At 45.7% G+C, this 21001-nt stretch overlaps 1 protein-coding gene across 2 annotated transcripts in view; it reads right to left on the bottom strand.

Moving 5' to 3' along the window:
* Positions 1 to 9337: 9337 nt before the first annotated feature.
* The window catches only part of Slc30a10 (solute carrier family 30 member 10), a 35136-nt gene continuing 23472 nt past the window's right edge, over positions 9338 to 21001 (bottom strand). For both annotated transcript variants that reach the window (XM_085843629.1, XM_021173289.3), the window contains exons 2-4: positions 20529 to 20606; positions 14535 to 14774; positions 9338 to 13428 (exon numbers count right to left, since the gene is read on the bottom strand). In XM_085843629.1, coding sequence (XP_085699755.1) covers positions 12944 to 13428; positions 14535 to 14774; positions 20529 to 20606 — 803 coding nt within the window. In that variant the 3' untranslated portion in view covers positions 9338 to 12943. The remainder of the gene's footprint in view (positions 13429 to 14534; positions 14775 to 20528; positions 20607 to 21001) is intronic.

Raw genomic sequence — 21001 nt, 5'->3', positions numbered from 1 at the left:
CAAATTCATTTTGAATAACAAAAAACCCAGGATAGAAAAAACAGTTTTCAACAATAAAAGAACGTCTGGGGAAATCACCATCCCTGACCTCAAGCTGTACTACAGAGCAATGGTGATAAAAACTGTGTGGTATTGGTACAGGGACAGGCAGGTAGATCAATAAAATAGAATTGAAGACCCAGAAATGAACCCACACACCTATGGTCACTTGATCTTTGACAAAGGAGCTAAAACCACCCAGTGGGGGGGGAAAAATAGCATTTTCAACAAATGGTGCTGGTTCAACTGGCAGTCAACATGTAGAAGAATGCAAATCAATCCATTCTTATCTCCTTGTACAAAGTTCAAGTCCAAGTGGATCAAGGACCTCCACACAAAACCAGATACACCGAATCTAATAGAAGAGAAAGTGGGAAAGAGCCTCGAACACATGGGCACGGGGGAAAGTTCCTGAACAGAACACGGATGGCTTATGCACTGGAGTTGAATTACTAAAAGCTCCTACTTAAGACTTAATGGCAGAGGAAGAGATCTTAAAAATCTTACTTATAAAATCTGAATTGGCGCTGGCAGGTGAAGGTGATTGCTGCCAACATTGATAGCCAGAGTTCCAAGTCTGGGGAACCACACAGTGGAGAGAAGACCCCCAACAAGTTGTCCTCTGACCTCCATGTGTATGTAAATACACACACATGCACTCACACACATATGCACGCACACATGCATGCACACACACAAAATAATAACAAATTTAATAATTTTAATGAAAATTTTTACCGAAATTTAAAGAAAGGTAAGATGGAAATACCTGACCAATATTATAATCACCTAAAATAAGCCTGGAAGCAAAAAGCAAAGTGCAGACAATGATAAGAAGAGCCAAGATTTCCCCTATGTCCTGAAGGTGCCAGCCAGTACTCAGCTTAGGACGCCATGATACCCCAGATGGCAAATGCCCCTCCCAAGCTTTTGTAAGCATGCCCTCCTCTCCATGATCCTTCACCCCTGACCCTAACACAAACATGGTTTTCCCACATTAAGACTTGGCAAAGGGGCCAACTGTAATGGCACAAACTTGTCATCCCAGCAGTTGGGAAGCTGAGGCAGGAGGATTTTACGTTCATGACCACCCTGGGCTACACAGTAAGGCTATCTAAAAACAGACGAGGTATTTAGTCTTGAGTGTCACCATGAGTCTAATATGTAAAGCCTCAGTCACCCCAGATCTCTCATGTGACCACCCCAGAGCCTCCAGTGTGGCTCCTGTCAGGTGAACCAGCATTCATGAAGTCCCAAGGACAAGGGCCAACTCAATTCTCTCATTGCTTTTTCTTCCCAAAGTTAGCCTTGCAAAGACCTCCAAGTCCTGGCCTGTTTTGACCTCCTCTGTGTGTAATACCCAGGCTCCTCCTTTCCATATCACTCTGGGGCGCCGGGGGACAGGGATGGGGATGGGGATGGGGACGGGGATGAAGATAGGGACGGGAGACTCTCACGCAACAAGCACATTTGAGAATCTAAAGTCTCCCAATTATCAATAAGTCAATCTTTTATAAGTAATACTGTATGAACTTGCAGTTCAGGACAGATTGACAGACTGACAGATGCCCAAATGCTTAGAGATGCTCGAAAGAAGAATGGCGCTAAATCTGCCCCAGCCATGCCCTATAGCACACTTCACTCGCCAAAGTCAGGCTGACGTTACCCCAAGATGCCTTCTTTCCTTAGGGAGGAGATTGCTCTGTGACGTTTTAAAGTCATGGGGGTTTGCTTGCCTGGCATTTCACAATGTAAGCCCTCTTTTATGACAGGCAATTATGGATTCTAATGAACACTGTTCTGATAAGGATAATTAATAGGCTCTTCTATTTAAATACCAATTACCGACCCGTGGTTCTGCAAAGTCATCCACTCTGATTAGGAAAGGCTTTAGCCTTTGTCTTCTAGCTTAATATTTCCACATCACAAGCCTCTTCACCTTTCCCGGTTCATACAAAACCACAACTCTCGTGTCTAAGACAATAAGAAGGAATTTATTCAGAAGCCAAAAATGAGTGGCCATGGCCACTCAGGAACCAGGATCCAGGTGTGCTGGCTGGTGTCATGTCAACTTCACACAAGCTAGCTAGGGCCACTTAAGAAGAGGGAGCCTCAATTGAGAAAATGTTCCCACCAGATTGGGCTGTGGGTAAACCTGTGATGTATCGTCTTGATTGATTATTAGTGTGTGTGTCCTGGGTTCTATAAGCTTGCAGGCTGAGCAAGCCAATAAGCAGCAGCCCTCCATGGCCTCTGCATCAGCTCCTGCCTGCACGTTCCTGTCCTGAGGTCTCTCGGTGATGGAGGGTTTCCTGGAAGGGTAAGATAAAATAAAACACATTCCTCCTCAAGGTGCTTCTGGTCACAGTATTTTTTATTATAGCAATAGACACACCCTAAGATACCTGGCTACCCACAAAACCATGGCCCATTGTGGGAAGAGTTTGATGGGAGTTCTCAGAATGACAGAAGGAAGAAAGTTGCAAAGACAACTCTGGTTTCTAGCACAGTGGTAAAGGCAGCCGTAATCTCAAGCACAGTGGTAGACTCATCAGGTATCTATCTGTGTCACAACGGAACAAGAACCGCCCCCCTTTGTAGGCCTCAGATGCTCTGGTGGGCTGGCAGAAGCTAGGGGATCCATTTGCACATTCCGAAAAATGTTTTACCTCGTGGCCACAGGGACATTAGAGGAAACAGGTGGTCAATCAGTGGCTCAGTTCAAGCCAGTTTGAACTTCACCTCCCACCTGCACTCCCTGACCCTCCTGTGAAAGCTCAGGGAACCTCTCAGTGGAAGACGGTGTGGAAAGCTTATAAGAACCCAAAGAATGGAGAAGTGTTTTGAACCCTGACTTCCAACCATGGCATGGAGTCTTCACTTGTGAACTCACAGTGACTGTGGCTGTCTGAAAAAGACCAGCATAAGAAAGGGTCGGACAAAATTCCATTATGGATGAGGCAGGAGCTCATGGGGCTCCACCTCTAGATGAGGAGCTATGGGTAGTTGCTGGCAGCCAGAAGAAAAATAAACGTTTTCCCCTTGGTGTGTGACCACCTGTAGGTTGTCCATGCTCCATGGATGACTCCACAGCCATACATATACAGGTGGCACGGGCTGTATCCAGTAAGGTGTTAAGAATAATAATAAAAAGAATGGAAGTTAGGAGGGGGACATGTTGAGAGGGACATGCAAAGGATCCAGTGGCAGCTGGAAGAGGGATGGAGGTGGATATGATAAAGATACATTTAAATGTGTATGAAATCATTAAAGAATAAATTCAGGAAGGAAGGAGGGAGAGAGAGGGGCAGGGGATGCAAAGAAGGAAGTTGGTTGGTTAGTTGCTTTCTTAGTTAGTTAGTTAGTTAGTTGTAATGGAAACAGCCATGAGAGTGATCAGACACTTGTCTCCAAGGAAACTGGTTCTCAACTATGCTCACTGGGACATGACCCTCCAGGATGGCCTGCTCCCACCACTGCTGGGCCAGTGCACTTTAATGTTCAGTGTGTGTCTGATGTCCCCAGAGGTTCAAAAGAGAGGACACCCAGGGCCCAGAACAGGACAGAGGCCCTGTAATCTAAGATAATGTTTCCAGTCCTGGCTCCACTGCACCCAAGCTAAGTGAATCTCTCTAGTCTTTCTTTTCCTTGTGGATAAAGGAAGGAAATGCAGCTAAAGAGATTTAGCTCAGTGAGTAGGCGCACTTGCTACGCAAGGGCCCGAGTCCAGGTCCTCAGAACCCACTTCAAAGTCCAGATGTGGCCACTCACACCTGGGACTGCCATGTTGTGATTGAAGGGCTAACAGGCCCAAGCATGGCAAAGATGGCACTAACATGCCTACCCCTCTTCTCTTCCTCTCCCTTGCTAAACCATTAGATTGCATTCCTAAAGCTAGCTACCAAGGTTCCCTTATTTGGCCGCTTCCTTATGCCTGACTAAAACTCCAAGTAATCAAAACTCATTATTTGGCTACACTGGCTAACTGGCCTACCATCTTATCCTAGAACTGGATTAAATCATGGGATTGATGCATATGCTTGCTAAGATTGCCATAACATAAAGCCATGGTCTGGTTAACTTAAATAGCAGAAATTTCCTTCCCCTTTCTGCTTAAACACTCACTCCTGCAGAAACACCTGCTGCTGTCCTTTACCTATGCAGAGACAGTACCACCCCAAACCCCAAGTCCCCACCCTGAGCTTGTCCCTCCAGGGTAATAAATCTCCTTTGTGCTGAGAACTTGTCATCTGGATGTGTTCCGTGTCAACTCTGAGGCCCCTTTCAATGCCCAGCACAGATAGGGGATTTCTGGGACTCAGTGGCCAGCAGCCTAGATCCAGGTTTCAGTGAGAGACCCTATCTGTAAGAAATATGGTGGAGGAAAAAAAAAAAAAAGAAAAAGAAAAAAAGAAATATGGTGGAGAGAGAGAAAGGAAGACACCAACCTCTCTCTCTCTCTCTCTCTCTCTCTCTCTCTCTCTCTCTCTCACACACACACACACACACACACAGAGAGAGAGAGAGAGAGACTCAGATCACATATACAGATCAAATACCTGGGACATAGAAATGCTAAGACCCTGGAAATTTCTGCTATTTAAGTTAACCAGACCATGGCTTTATGTTATGGCAATCTTAGCAAGCATATGCATCAATCCCATGATTTAATCCAGTGTTGCCAATTTCGACATTAGACTCCTAGAACATCAGAAAATATCTGTTATCTCATGCAAAAGTGCTCAGTGTTGTTATTTATTATTATTATTATTATCGTCATCATTATTAAGATGTAATATTTGATCTCAAAACATGCTGCTTACCTGAAGAGAGGATATAACCCAGTGGCCTAGGCCAAGCTGTCTGTGCCGTTGGCATGGAAACAAGGGAAATATAGGCTGAGCACTGTTGTTATTAACTTTTTCTGAGCTCACTACAAGCACAGACTTGAATTTAGAAGCAAATGGAGGAAAGAGCATAAAGAAAACAATGCTTCAGTGGGCATTAAGAAAAAATCCACACATACACAACAGCCAGAGGTAGGCCAGGACATCTAAAACCCACATACTGTTAAAGGAGATAAACTACCTCAACAGGAGGGCAGGCACTCAATTTGATATTTCTGGAGAGTGGAACATTATGTAGGTGTAAACAAAGACCCAGAATGCACTGCTAAGTTTTTTGAAAGTCGACCTTAAAAACAACACATCCATGATGATTTGGGTAAGCTGTTTCCCTCTGCTGTTTGGAAATTTCTGAAATGCTGCACAGACGCCTGCTTTTATTTTGTTCTAGCGGCATTTAGTTAAGAAATAAAAATGTTTAAAAAAAGACTTTGAGACTAAAAAGAATGAAGTGGGGAAAGACAGCAGGAGACAGCATCGGCCTCCACAGAACAAAGGACGCTCTTATCAAATGAGCAACAAACAGGGAAGGAAAACATCTGTTTCAAATTTGATGTCTTGAAATGGATGGGGGTGTGGCAGCACGTGCCTGGCCCAGTGTAAAGAGGAGATAGGACACACACTGTTGGCTCAGGGAGCCTCAGATATCTCCCTGGTCCTTCTCTCCATTAGAGCGTGGAACATGACTTGGGACATAAATGGGAGTCCCCTATGCATGACCACATCAAAAGACAAAATCCCAGCATGATGCAAAGGATGTGTGAAGAGGATGGCCTGCACCTTGCAGTCTGGGCCGGTGCTATGATCAGTGTGTGGACACCACAGCTCCTGAGTGTTGAGTCTGGCTTCTAATGAGCTGTGTGCCTGTGTGTGCTTCCACAGTGAGGAGCCCAGCGATGACTTTCTCTGGCTTCTCCTATCTCACATAGCCAGGATGCTGACAGCAACCGGCAGCCTGAGGCCCCAGGATGGGTGAGAACAAAGGAAAAAGTAACCGTTGGAGTCTGCAGGTTACAAGGATAAAGCCCTCTTTGAGGTTTTGTTTTTGGTGTTTGAAACAAGGTCTCACTATGTAGCCCAGGCTGTCCTGAAACCCTACATCCTCCTGTCTCAGACTTCTAAATTCTGGATTTACAATTACCCACTCCCGTGCCTGACTTTGAAGTTATTTTATTAATAGTTCCATAGGAGACAGAGCAGGAGCATGCATTTGCTGTAAGTCCTAATAATCAGACCGCTGGAGGCAGAACCCTACAGAAGTACTCAGCAAATGTACAGCACTTACTCGGCTCTGACACAGCCAGGTGTGTGCTGTATCTCATTTAATTCACAGTACCCTGCCAACTCACTCTTCAGGCATGGAGGACACTGACATGCGCAGGTCACAAGCTTCTAAGTAGTTTTTGATCCTGGATTTAAAAGCTCGTTGACTACTTCATTAAAATATACTACTGTAAGCTGGGCACAGCAGATCCGTCCTTTCTGAGAGTCTGGGGCCAGCTGTCCTTGTGCAGTGGACACAAAGTCTACCCCTTTCCTGGGTTCCTGACCACTTTTCCACCAAACTTCCTGCTGGGGACTAATGAGTAGTTAGTTACCGGGCTTCTTTACAGGAGTGTGGGGCACCACAGAAAAGGCCGAGTTTGAAGTCTTCACTCAGCAGGACGATGGCGTTCCCCGCTTCAGATATCAGCATAGAAGCCCCGTCCCCTAGTTGGCCCCCACCTACAGCCTCTAGCCCCTCCCCAAGGCTCCGGAGGAGAGCATGTGCAATTAGAGTAGGATTGCATACAGCTGGGTGGCACAGTGGCTGGATACCAGGTGCTGGTTCATGGCCCTCCCACGAGCCCCTTCTATGACACAAGCAGTCCACAGGCCCAGCTGCCTCCATCTGAGGCTTACGCTTTTTCCTTGCCACCCCTCACCCCCACCCCCGACCTTTTCAGACTTATGGATGCCCAGTCATCGAAATGGTCCCACTTGCTGGCAGCATCCAAGCCAGAGCAAAGACCTGCTATCAAGAATCCCAGCTCCCATGGCCTAGCAGGAGCCTGAACCCGACAATTATTCTTTGGGCACCTCCTCTTATCAACCTGCCCCATAGTATTGAACACTCAACCACACTTGTTTAACCCAGGCATGTCCCTGGAGGTATCTGGCTATAGAAACTTGTCAGAGTGGAGGTTCGCCCAGGTGTGGATTGTTTGATGCCCCTGACTTGGAAGCCTGGGTTCGGTATTTCTGCATCAGAAGTCCGACTGCTCAAGGTGCCCTGTGTCTTCCTGGAAGGGGAGGGTGCCCCCCACCCCAAGCTTGAGCCCTGGTATCTCCTGGAAGCCCTCAGCATAGGAAGTGCTTTGAATGTCTCTGGTATACATTCTGCCAGGTGTGTAATACAGCCAGTGCCTGTAATCCCAGCACTTGGTGAGCAGAGGCAGGAGGGTCGAGAATTCAAGGTCATTTGGGGCTCTATATTGAGTCTGAGACAGCCTAAGATACTTGAGACCTGTCTCCTAGATAGATAAATAAATGAACACACAGACAATACCTAATGGAGCCCTGCCTATGCTAAACATGCTGGCAGTGCCATTGTGAGTTGTGTGTTTAAGGTAGGAATCATTATGTTTGCAATGTTGCTTACTAACACCAGCCAGTGCTCCACAAGCATGCTCTCCCTCCCATCAGCCAGTGTTCCACAAGCATGCTCTCCCTCCACGGCCTTTTTCAGTCCCATGCTCACTGGGGAGGAGTGATGCTTTTCTCCATGACACAGAAGGCATAAGAGGCCTGAGACTTCTGTATGCTCTCTGCTGGTGCCCTTCAGATGGTCAGAGAGCTAGCGTGCAAGCGCTGCGATTTGAACCTGGATGGAATGCTCAAGCCCTCTACTTCTCAGCATATCCTTCAGAGTCCATGTTAATTGTTTCAAAACTATTTCCTCTATAAGGTCTTTTACAACCCAAGTTCAATGGCACCATGAGTCCAGTCAGGCCTCTCCGCCTAAGTCGTACTAGTGAGTGCAAATTTCCATACTAAAAAAAAGCAAAAGCCACACCGTAAGTATTAAATAAACATCGCTCCTCCCAAACACTTGGTGCTACTTTCTGCATGACTTTGAGGATGCTATTATTAGAGTCATGAACTCGCAGCCCTCTGGTAGGATTGGCGGCAGGACAGTTTTCTGACGGCGATAAGAAATTCGCTGGTTATCATGACCCTCACCAGCCTGTACTGAGGCCCCACTCGGAATGTTCCCTGCCTCTCCAGCTCCAGCTTCCTTTCTAGAAAGACAGGGCAAACGATTCTGGGTCACACACAAATTTACTTTTTATGGAGCCAATGTAAGGTGTGAAATCTCTTGACTCTAAGCTGGTGACCTTTCCCCTGCCCCTGCTCCTGCCCCTGCCACGTGTGGCTTGGTGGTGCAAACAAAAGAAGGAAAGGATCTCTCTTCTTGTCTCATGCCAGACAAGATATGGCTCAACTCTGCTTCCACACATAGGGCAGGGCATGGTCTGATTAGACTCTTAAGCAGGAGTGTTAGGGCTGAAGTCTGTAGTCCACAGCAGAGCCAAGGTAACAGCTGGCACAGAAGAGAAAGGCAAAAGGGAAACACAGAGAGCAAATGATATGGGGAATGGAACTAGGGAGTTATTTTTATCAGATGTGTGTTTGCCTGCATGTATGCACATCACCATGCCTGTGCAGTGACTGTGGAGGCCAGAAGAATGGGTCAGGTCTCTGGAATTGGAATTATAGGAAGTGCTGAGCCTCCTCATGGCTGCTGGCTACTAAACACTGGTATGTCTGCAAGAGCAGCAGGTGATTTTAGTTGCTGAGCTGTCTCTCCAGCCCTGGTAAACGTTCTTCGTGCAGGGAAGCAAGCCACAGTCTCCCACCCACTCCCCATCCCCCTTTCCCACTCCACGTTAAACACACTCCTAACTGGTCACCCTCCCACTTGACAGAGTTCTTCCGGTGTCCCTGTGTGATGCTTATCAGCTGAAAGGAAAGAGGAGGCTCAGGACTGAGGAAGGAAGCCAACTTTAAAGTGTGTGTGTGTGTGTGTGTGTGTGAGAGAGAGAGAGAGAGAGAGAGATATGGGGTGAGGAGGGTTACATACTGGCTTCAGAGTGTCTCATTCACAGGCTCATAGACAACAGGGTTGATGGTTCATGGTCTAGAACCTCCGAAACTCTGAGCAGAGATGAGACGGGAGTCTGTAAGTTGGTTTTCTCGGGTACTTGTCACCAACAGATGAGGCCCGTGATGTGGTAGGAGGTGACACAGAGTCACACTATCAATCACCTAGCTAGGCCAGGACTATGAAAGGGCAGATCAAGGAGTTCTTAAGTAACAAAGAAGCCACAAATAACAGAGTCCAGGAGCCCATCTGCTTTGAGCTGTCTGTTTAATTTCCACGAACATCTGATTGGCATTTCGAGTTTTCAGAACACATCATTTACAGCACCATTGAATGTTCTTCACCAGCAACAGGTGTGTACGTGCACATCCTTTGGGGAGGGGGGAGGTCCCCATGCAACTAGCAAGAAGTTATTGAAACTCTGAAGTTTTAACAACCCCCACCCCAAATGCGATGCTACACTTTGGCAATCTTGCCCTTGAGAAGAGGAGGATTTTAAAGCAACAAAACTCCACAATACTGTAACATAACCTCGAGCCTCCAGGAAAGGATGGCTCTCCCTTGTCAATCCTTTCTGGATAGTGCTCACTCCACTTCAGAGTTTCAGGCCAGTGGGGGGGAGGGGCGCTATGAATCCTGCAGAATAGAGTACACTATTGGACTTGGGAGGAGCAGATCCATCAATAATGCTTAAATATGATTATAGCTCATAGTTTAGAAATAGAGAGGGGTTGGTACTGCCCCCCAGGGAATACATGACAATGTCTAGAGGAACTTTTGGTTGTCATAGCTTGGGGAGAAGACTAGATGACTTGGGGATTTGTGACTAGAAATCAACAATGCTACTAAATAATACATAATATGACCTGGACACACCTAGCTCAGAATGCCAACGTATCAAGATAGAAACTCCCTAACACCCACTCCATTGAATCTTGAAGTTCCTAATTTGTAGGATGTGTGTGTGTGTGTGTGTGTGTGTGTGTGTGTGTAATGGAGATTGGTATCCCTGTGTGTGTTCATAATAACCAAATTGTCAAGAAATATCCCAGTTTTAAAAACTCCGATTGGAAGCTGTGAAGGAAAGGGAAGCAAATCTTTCCTACAACTGGTGCTGACGTGCTGGAAGGAAGAGCTGTGCTCCACAGAGAAACAAATACAGGAAAGCACAAAAAATCCTAGAAGGACAGCACGCAGGACACCTAATACTAACCTGTCCCTTACAGGGTGTGACACAGACTATAAAAAATTAGTCTTTGGGTTGGGGATTGTAGCTCATCAATAAAACATGCCTCACAGCCTTGAAGGACCTGGGCTTGAGCACCACCCCTTCCAGGGGAAATGTGGAGGACAGGCAGGAAGGAGGAAGGCAGGAGGGGCTCTAGGATGAACCTGAGCGTGCAGGACATGAACTGAAGGTCAGTGTTTACACAGGCTCGAAGAAACGAGATCGTCTCGTCCGCCAGGTGCACAGCTGATCCAGGGAGGGGAAAACATCAAGCTCTTCTTCAGAGAATTAAAAATCAAGACAATCACGGATCCAGGAAACCCCAGACAAAAACACCAGGCAGCCAGGGTGGAGGTGTTAAACACAGCCACGTAGCAAAAGCATCAAACCCTTTCAACTAATGTCCAATGAGTAAACATGCTCTGGCTGTCTTCATACTGGCTCCTGTCTATAATTTGCTAGTTGAGTGTCAATCAAGGTTAAATTTAATTATGTTGGAACTAAGTGTACTTTCTTTCCATTAAAAAAAAAAAGTACTTCAGAAATTAAAGAATGTTGTTTACATGCAAACTAAAATACATTCCTTTAGCTAGCAGGAGAAACTGTAAAATTATAATTCTTTTCCTTTAAGAATAAGGCACAGTGAATTGAGATTTGGACATTAGAGACAAATTTCTACTTTGGCTTCAACTAAGGCATGGAACACAGTTGGCATGGCAGCAGCATCTGCATGCACATCCCCACGCTGGGGTTCCTGGGGAATCCTCTGGTCTCTGTAAGTCTACTTCACAGGTTTGGTGCCTAAAGTAGAAACTTTGTCTTTTTTCCTCCTCTAGCTTATAAAGTGCATACATAATCTTACACCATAAACTTCTGGGAATTAGAAAGGCTTTAGATGTTTTTCTATTTACTTATGGATCATTGGTTTAGATCTAATCAACTTCTAAGGAACAAAGATTTCCCAATAACCCAGATTACAGCTGCCCATCATGATGCCTCCAAATTTAAGACTAATATTAAAAACACAAAACAAAACACCCTGAGTCGCACCATTTTGCCTGGGCTGGTTTTGAACTCCTAGGCTCAAGCCACTCTTCTGTCTCAGCCTCCTGAGTAGCCAGGACTATAGGCATGCGCCACAGTGCCCAATGAAGGCATTTTCTTTAAAATGATGCTTGCATTGACAAGTGTGGCTGCCTTTTCTGTGACCGTGCACCACTTCTGATGAATCCTATGTAGTTTCTCAGAAGGATAAAAGCCTACGCCAAGACCACTTTCAGTGAGCCTTGAAACTTGTCTAACAAGATGTTGGCTCCATCAGGTACCCCCATGTCATACCTCTGAGGCTTTGATTTAAACATGGATGCCAAACAAGGTATAAAAACACGGGACAGTCATTTTTTGCACTTTCTTCTCCCAATACAGTTCAGTTATGTGCCTGAATCAGATCATAATTTATTTGAACTTAGTAACATGGGTCACAGACATAAAACTCTAAGAGCCTCTGAACACATTAAAGTCAGCAACCAAATTACTTTTCATTTCTCACTGTGAAATTAACTTTTCCACCCAGTTACTAGTTGGCAACTGCAATAAATACTTTAAAATATGCCTAATTAAAGCAAAGGCAAGCTAGCTTATTTGTTTAGCAAGAATGAGTATTCTCCCATTCCCAGAAAACTCATCTCCCCCTGATCAATGCTGCACAGATCAATGTGATCATAAAAGACTGTGAGGGATTCTGGATAAGAAAATCACTATCAGAACTAGATGTGGCAACAATCCTACCTGGAAACTTTCAGAGATGATAACTTGGTAAATAAGAAAAGGAGAAGGAACACACCATAGCTGCAGCTTAGTTCCAGCAGGAAGTAAACTTTAGCCACCTCACAAAGCAAAGCGACAGTCCAGAACCCACCTTTCCCTCCACCCCAGCAAAGCGTACCCCCCTAATGTTTTGAGAGCACTCCCTGCCTTAAGAGGCAATCTGTCTTTCCATCTTAATAGCTATGCATTTTGCATTCATTTTTTAGGTGTTCATGTCTCATGGTCCAAGAATGGACTTAAGAATATATACTTCTGCAGTGCTATAAGTTCTGTAAGTGCTATAAATTAGCTGACGTTCACCTTTTATGGTCTTTGAGGGGAAGAGAAGGAAACATAAGGTGCTTAACTTCTTTTCTAGCCACTTAAGCTTTGAGCTCACTTGAGAGTCAGCTAGAAGTTCTGATGGGTTTAAAAGCAAAGGCTACAGGGTTCATCTCGGTAACAGAGCAGTTCCTTAGCATGCACAAGCCCTGTATGCAATTCCCCAGCACCACAAGACAGACAAGACCGACTCAGAGTCCCATGTCATAGTCACTGAGTCCTTCAGCACTCCTGGTATATACATTAGGGCAATCTGCTTTAGGAAGTTCATGTCCATACTGAAACTGTCACAGAAAACCATGAGATGCCCAGGGTACTGGAAAGGGGTTATCCATCACATGAAAATCAGCAGGCTTGTTCCACTAACATCTCAAACGGCTGACCCCTACTGACAGGATACACACCCACAAAGCTCTTCCCATAAGCAGAGCTGGTGACACCAAAGTGTCTTTCAGACAGTTTGAATTGTGTGGGAACTCACTAAAAATGAGTACTGTTTTCATAATGCTGTCTCTCTTGAGTCTTGCTGAGAGTCTGTCCCTGCTCCCTTGGACAGCCATCCAAAGCCACATCAATGGCCACTTCTGGAGCTTCTATGCTTCGGTAAGACTCTCGAGAGGGCCTGCCATTGTGCTCTGCACAACCATTGACGAGAGCCAGAGGCAGTGTCCCCGGGGGACAGCACAGCTTCTTCGCGCAGCTCTGGGTGATGCAGGGAGCACTGCAGGTCAGCAAGAAGTCCTTTTGCTCCAGGGCTTCCTTCAAGTCCAGGGTTTCGAACTGGATAGTCAGGTTGTGGATTCCAGCGTGGTGGAAGATCTCTCTGATTTTTCTGCTGGCATCCTGGTATTCCGTGCCCTTCTGGTGTTTGATGTGCAAGGTGGCAATGATCTTCCCACTTATAAGTTCCCAGATGTGCACTTCATGCACACTGCTAATCCCAGGCACGGTAGACAGCTGGCTCACTACAACAGACAGGAGCAAAACAAGAGCCAATAGTGAGTACTGGAGTAGAACCTTGGAATCAAGGGGCTGGGTGGGGGTAGGGGGGTAACCTGTGTGCCTAGTCATGTCCCTCAAGGCTGTGTGTTTACCAAGGCCAACAGGAAGAACTGTCCCTCAAGACTCCATGTTCCCATAACCAGCCTTCCTTCTGATTTCCTATCCCACACAGTGTTAGCCTATAACAAGTAACTCAAGAGCTTGAGACAAAAGATTGCAAGTTTAAGACCAGTCCAATAAGCTTAGGCTACACATGGACAGTCAGTTCCAGACCAGCCTGCACACTTAGACAGTTCCATGCCAGTCAGGACAACATAGGGAGATCCAATCTCAGACAGATAGAGAGATAGATAGATAGATAGATAGATAGATAGATGATAGGTAAATAGATGGATGATTTATAAATCAATAGATAAAGAGATGGATGAAAAACAGACAGACAGACACGTGGGCTACTTTAGCGACATAGAACAAAAGTACTTACCAGAAATGCTTCTTCTAGGGATACATTCAAGGTCTCTAAGATGTTTAGCCTCGAAGGCACATAACTAAGGTGAGAATCTAGCCTCTCTACGAGCAAAGCAAACTAGAATCTGTCTCTCCAGACAGGGCAGGAGCCGTTTAGCACTGCCTTTCTAGTGTAATGTGCCACCAAGTAACTTCCGGCTCAGGAATTTCAGCTCACTAGAAGGCATTATCTAGCCCACCAGTGAATGACTTAGCTTTTACAGTGGGGAAAAAGGAGTTTAAAATTCAAGGCCTTGCAGAGCTGCCTCAATAAAGTTAAAATACATCTTCGTTGTGAGGTCCAACAGCCCAAAAGTGGGTTTTCCCCAAGCTTTACATTCTCAAAGCTATGCAAATGAGTTAGAAAATCGAACTACAAAGGACCTTTGGATCTTGGAGTTGTGAATTATCATGCCAGGTCAAAAGCCACACGAAGCATGCCTGCATCACATGGTACTCCAGGATGCTTCAGAGTACCCCCACTCAAGTGACGCCCTGTGATCCCAACCCTCTGCACAATGTTCGAGTGTTTGTGGTCCTTGTTCATATGTGGGTCACTTACTCAGCTCTTCCATGTTGACCCCCTTGGGGACCATCTGCAGCAAGATGACAGCAGTCTCTTTGATCAGTGGGAAAGCTGACGATAAGATAATGATGACCATGACAACAGTCAAACTGGGGTCAATGTAGCATTGCCAATTACACGGGTCTTCACGTCTCAGGGGCTGAACATAGAATATGATAGCTGTGATGACCACAACCACGGACCCCAAGGCATCTCCCATCACGTGCAAAAGAACACCTGCCAGGAAGGAACACAGACCAGTAAACCTCAGAGCTGCGTGTCGGAACCACACAAGGATCGGTGATCCGAACTTCCAAGCTCATGAACGTTCTCTGCTGCTTTCTGTTAGAATGCTGAGTAGGTTAGAATTTTTAAACACAAGCCTAGTATGTGATGTCTACCTATTATCTCAGCACTTGAAAGGCTGAGACAGGAGGACAGCCTAAGCTACTATACTCCATGAGTCAGGTGTGGGGTGGACCTCCCTTTTGGAATCCCTGATCAGCTCAGCATGATGGAGCCCCCTTTATCTTTTACTGCTGTTTTTAGGGTTGCAGTACCAAGCGATGGAGCCCAGAATCTTACACATGCCAGGCAAGCATTCTGCTACTGCTACAGCGTCAGACAGGACTATGACCCAATCAGTGTGGTTCTTCCGGTTCTCCGATCCCCTTTTCCCTTTTCCACGTCTATTTCTCAATGGCCTGCCGTTATTTTTGAGACACTTAGTGTAGGAAGGCCTGAAGAACAGGGATGCTGGTGAAGTTTCCTCTGCAGAAAAAGCCATTTACCACAATCCCATAAAATTAAAAATCCACATGAAAGGATTAACACTGTAGGTCATAAAGGTCTTAGTCAATTAATTGCAGAAAATATGCAAAGATCTGGGTGCTGGGCTATACGTGTACATTAAATTAGAATTTAGTAAATTCAATGATATCTGGTCAGAAGGGTTAAAAATGTAGACATAAAATATTGCATTCCAAAAAGGAATACCGGAATCTTGCTCCTCAGAACCAGAGTGGCAGCAGCAGCAACAACAGCAGCAACAGCAGCAACAGAAGCAACAGAAGCAGCAGCAACAGTAACCACAGAAGCAGCAGCAACAGTAACAGCAGCATCAGTAACAACAATAGCAACAGAAACAACAAAATCAGCAACAGCAACAGAATCAACAGCAGCAGCAGCAACAGTAACAACAGCAGCAGCAGCAACAGTAACAGCAGCAGCAGCAGCAGCAGCAGCAGCAACAGCAGCAGCAGCAGCAGCAGCAGCAGCAGCAGCAACAGCAACAGCAACAGCAACAGAATCAACAGCAACAGAATCAACAGCAGCAGCAGGAGCACTTTAGAAACAGTCTCATACTCATGTGGGTCTTGTCTTGATCTGATGCAGCACACCTCATAAAACCACACCAGTCAAGAGCCTCAAATCATCAGGATCATGTCAACAGCCTATGGGGATGGTTCAGAAGCAGACGCCCATGCTGCCTAGCCTGATGACTAGAGATTGACCCCTAACACCCGCACCCTCCCCATGGTAGAAAGAAGTAGAGCCCTGATACCTACAAGCTTTCCTCTAATTTTACACATGCATATGCCATAAATAAATGTTTTTTTAAAAAGAGTTCCTGTGACTGGCCATGGTGGTATCCACCTACAATCCAACTACTCAGAAGGCTGAGGCAGAAGGATGGAAAATTCAGGGTTAGGTTGGGCTATATGGAAATTTCTAGGCCAGCCTGGGATACAAAGAGACTCCTAGGCCTCCTTTGGCCACATACTGTCTCAGGAAAGCAAAACAAAACCAAACAAAAAACCACCAACACAAACAAACAAAAATTTAGAAACTATGAAACTGCCCAGACCATAAAGTCTGAGTATCCAAAAAGCCACCCAGGGAAGAAGTAGTGGGTGGCATTCCAGCAGGGCAGTGTTGGTGGAAGAAGGTGTGTCAGGTCAAACAGTGGTGCTGGGCACAGCGTATTTGATCCCCAATGAATGTATGATGGAGCATGCCTTTAATTCCAGCAATCTGGAGGCAGAAGCAGACAGATCTCTGTGAGTTACAGGCCATCCAGGATTACATAATAATAATAATAATAAGGCCTGGTCTAGAACAAAATACAATAATGGGGTGTTGGATTTCTGTTATAAATGCTTAGAAATTCGGAGAGCAAAGGCAGTCAACAATACCGCAGAAAGCATGGCTGAGCTGGAGTGTCTAGATGGGGACTCTGGCCGGGAAGCAGGAACTTCCAGAGCTCGTGGTGGGATTAAATTACATGCCAGCGCATTCATCCCCTCCCCACCTCCAGCAGCCAGATCTAGTCAAAGAGGAAAATTTACTGTGTCATTTACATTCTTGATGTTCCTATCTCAGGACTTTTAGCCTCTCTTGAGTCTAATGGAGGTCACACCCTGCACTTCCTAGAGGCAGGCAGTGGAGGCTCGAAGACACACAGCTGGAGGGAAAGCCAGAACAGTGGTTTGGGCCTATAAAACCAGCACTTGGCTGCCTTAGCGAGCTACAGGCTAACCTGGGCTACATAGTGCGAGCCTCTCAGGATCAGCAGCATAGTGTTAGAGGAAGGTGGATGCCAGGTCTGAATAGAGGGCCATTGCATCCTGTCCTAAGAATCTTCTGCTCCCACCTCAGGTTTCCCAAACGTGATCCCCAAGAATCCCACATGATAACGGCCATCACACTTCTGCTCCCCACAATGCACACTAAAATAGAATACAGGCTTGCCCACAGGCCAGGAGGCATCTTCTCAATTGAGGTTCTCTTTCCCCAAATAACTCTAGCTTGTGTCAAGTTGACATAAAACTAGCCAGCACACCACACTAGTCAAGGCTGAGGCAGGAGTGCAACCATTCAGTGGGATGTGCCCACTGGAGAAGTAAGCCATCCATTTCTGGAGGTCAAGGGCATGTGTGGGCAGAGCCATGTGTGTGAGAAGAGAGCTGAGACTACAGCCCAAGTCTATAGCCAGGGTGATTGTTGGGAAAATCACCACACTGTCTGGATTAGGTTCCCTTATCTGTAGAGAGAAGGGTTGTTCATTTCCCCCAAGGTCTTTCTCGATCTTATTCTCTGGTCTTTCTCCTGAGTCATGGCTCTAGGCTCTAAGATTGGGACAGACCCATGCTTAGCCTGAGGTGGAGACAGGCTCAGACAGGCCACAAGCATCTTCAAGGGAGCTAGCGGGGCAGATAAATAATAGATAGAAGATAATAAATGGTAAGTAGATTGGTTGGTTGGTTGGTAATTAATAGATACACAGATGATTGGTTGAGGGAGGGAGGGAGAGAAACAAAGAGGAGGAGGGTGAAAAGAAGGAAGAAGAGGAGGAGGAAGAGGAGGGAGAGGAGGAAGAGGAGGAGGAGACACATGTGTATATCTGAGCCTCAGAGGGAAAGATGAATTTAAAGGAGTTTTTATTATAAAAGATCTCAAAAAATGCCATCACTATATTTCAAAAAGAAAATCCCAATACTGAGTCGCAGTTTTTTTTTGTTTTTTGTTATTTAAATCTTCATTTAGAGTTTCAGGGCCTCACATGTCACTTGTTTTTGGTGTCTTTCCTACAGATCTCTTCTGATAATCAGAAGTGAGACTCTTGAGGGAGAGGGGAGGGAACTAGAGAGGGAGGGAGGGAGGGAAGGGAGGGAGGGAGGGAGGGAGGGAGGGAGGGAGGGAGGGAGGGAGGGAGAGCAGGCACTCTGTGGGTGACTAGCTGTATGCTATAGAGTTTGGATCTAAGTCTCATCCCAGATCTCTCCTAAATCACACGAAGTTGAAAGTTCGCTTCATCTTTGTCAAACCTCTCCAAGTCAAGATTGGGGATTTTCTGGGCAGAGTGATCCACACCTGTGACCCCAGCCCCTGGGAGGCTGAGAAGGGAAAGCTATAAACTCAAGACCAGCCTACATAGAGAGCAAAGCACTGTTCATCCCCCAACATACACAGGAGCGTGCGTGTGCGCACACGCACACACGCACACACGCACACACACTCACACACACACACACACATGCACACATACACACATGCACACACACACATACACACATGCACACACATGCACGCACACACGCACACACACACACACTCAGAACTAAGACTAAGTTCACTTTACAGTGAGAATATCTAACCAAAAGATACAAAGGAGGGATGCTTGCTACAGCAGTGTCCAGTAAGAGAGATATCCCAGAATGCCCAGCACAGCTGACTTTGAATATGGGGTAAGAAGGTGGATCATTAATTTTCTTCAGTAAGGCTCACCAGAACCCCAACTTTGGGCCTGGAAATGAGAGTTTTAATCAGGTTACAATCCCTTTCTCAGCAAATTCTTACCATAAATAACTGGCAAAAAGAAAAAAAGTGGATGTCACACAGGACAGAGGCTTATTAGTGCGGCCACTTCGCTTTTGTTTGTTGTTTGTTTTGTTTTTCCATCTTTAATGACAAGTCAACAGCAAACACAAGCAAATACCTGCAATTCCAGCAGTAAGGGGACTAAGAAAAGAGGACTGCCACGAGTCCAAGCTCTGTCTGTGCTACATACTGAGTACCAGGCCAGCCATGGCTAGATAATAGGACCCTGTCTCAAAACAGTCACAGCAGTTATAATAAGCTGCAGTGCGGCTTTGGGGATGGATCAATGGTGTAGCTCGTGTTTAGTATGGACAAGGCCCTGAATTCCATTGCCAGCTATACACACACACACACACACACACACACACAATCTTCATGAAAACAAATAGATGCATGTCAGTAATATTCGTGAAAGTAGCCAACCAAGAGTAGCAGTAATGGACTCTGCTAAATGGAGATCAGACCAAACTGGCATTGAGTTGTAGAGTTCATGAGAACATGACACAGATGTGTGAGAGTCAGGAGAACATGATAGAAACATGTGTGAATATGAAGATAACATGACACATATATGTGGAAATCAGGAGAACATGACACAGATGTGTGAGAGTCAGGAGAACATGATAGAAACATGTGTGAATATGAAGATAACATGACACATATATGTGGAAATCAGGAGAACATGACACAGATGTGTGAGAGTCAGGAGAACATGATAGAAACATGTGTGAATATGAAGATAACATGACACACATATGTGGAAATCAGGAGAACATGGACACAGATGAGTGAGAATCAGGAGAACATGATACATATATGAATATGAGGATAATATGACATATATATGTGGAGATCAGAAGAACATGACACTGAGGTGTGGAGACCAACATGGCACTGATATGTAAGGTTCATCAGAGCCTGATACGTGAGTGAATTTGAGGAGAATGTGACACACATGTGGAGGTCAGGGGAACATGGTTCTGATATGTAGGGATCGGGAGAACACGGTATTCGTATGTGGAGCTCAAGAAAACATTTCGCTGATAATGTGGTGTCCAGGAGAACATGATACATCTGTGGAGATGAGAATTACATGACACATATGTCGGAGTCAGGAGAACGTGGCCGGGATATGTGGGGATCTGAGGAACATGATACATATGTGGAGATGAGGAAAACATGGCACACATGTGGAGGTCAGGAGAACATGGCATTATTATTTGATACTCAGTGGAACTTGGGAGACCATGACAGGGACATCTAGGGATCAGTGGGATATGATACATATGTAGCAATCAAGAGGTTATGACACTGATAGGTGACACTCATGAGAACTTGACACATATGTGTAACTCAGAGGAACATGGCGCTGATCTGGTCAGCCCAGGAACAGGCAGCTTCAGCGTGGCTTAATTAGAGCAAAGATAAATCATTAGCAACCAGCTTCTCCCTCAGAATCAATGCGATGATTAGGCAAGAGGAGAGGGTCATAGTCTGCAGGTAACTGACCCACTTCCCAGCACACTGTTGCTTTCCTAAAAGCAGAAGTACTCAGAGCACAGACCCGTAAGTCAGAGAAAGGAGCCAGAGCTAGCCCACAGACAAGCCTACCTCTGATATTGAGTGCTTCAGACTTCTTCTCTTTTTTCGTCGTCTCTTCTGGTTCATTCTCAGTGTTCAGGGAATCACCTGCATTCAAAGAAGAAACCTTGTGTTGTGTATGAGTTCTACAAACAAAAAGAACCAATGATCTCAAAATGCGGTTTTGTTATTTTCAATTCCTCTTAGCATACAGGAGTCCCCCGCTTCTCCTACACTCAGCCCAAATAGGTACCTTTTAACCCAGAGGAAGCCCGAGGTCCACCCTTGGACTTCACACACACAGCTTTCAAATTAAAAACGGGACAAGGATAAGCCTACACCTATCCCCCAGATCCTCAATACCCAAGAGGCAGGAGATAGCCCTGACACCGATGTCAGGGGAGGAAACATATCCAGATAGCACCGGAGAAGGGGCAGGATAGGAAATGCTCTGTTGCCCAATAGTTAAGAATTGATTTCCAAGATCAATACTGCCACAGGAG

Source organism: Mus caroli, unplaced genomic scaffold (assembly GCF_978045245.1).
Source record: "Mus caroli unplaced genomic scaffold, Mus_caroli_1 scaffold_1, whole genome shotgun sequence".
Taxonomy (NCBI): domain Eukaryota; kingdom Metazoa; phylum Chordata; class Mammalia; order Rodentia; family Muridae; genus Mus; species Mus caroli.
This window is presented reverse-complemented; position numbering and strand designations above follow the sequence as displayed.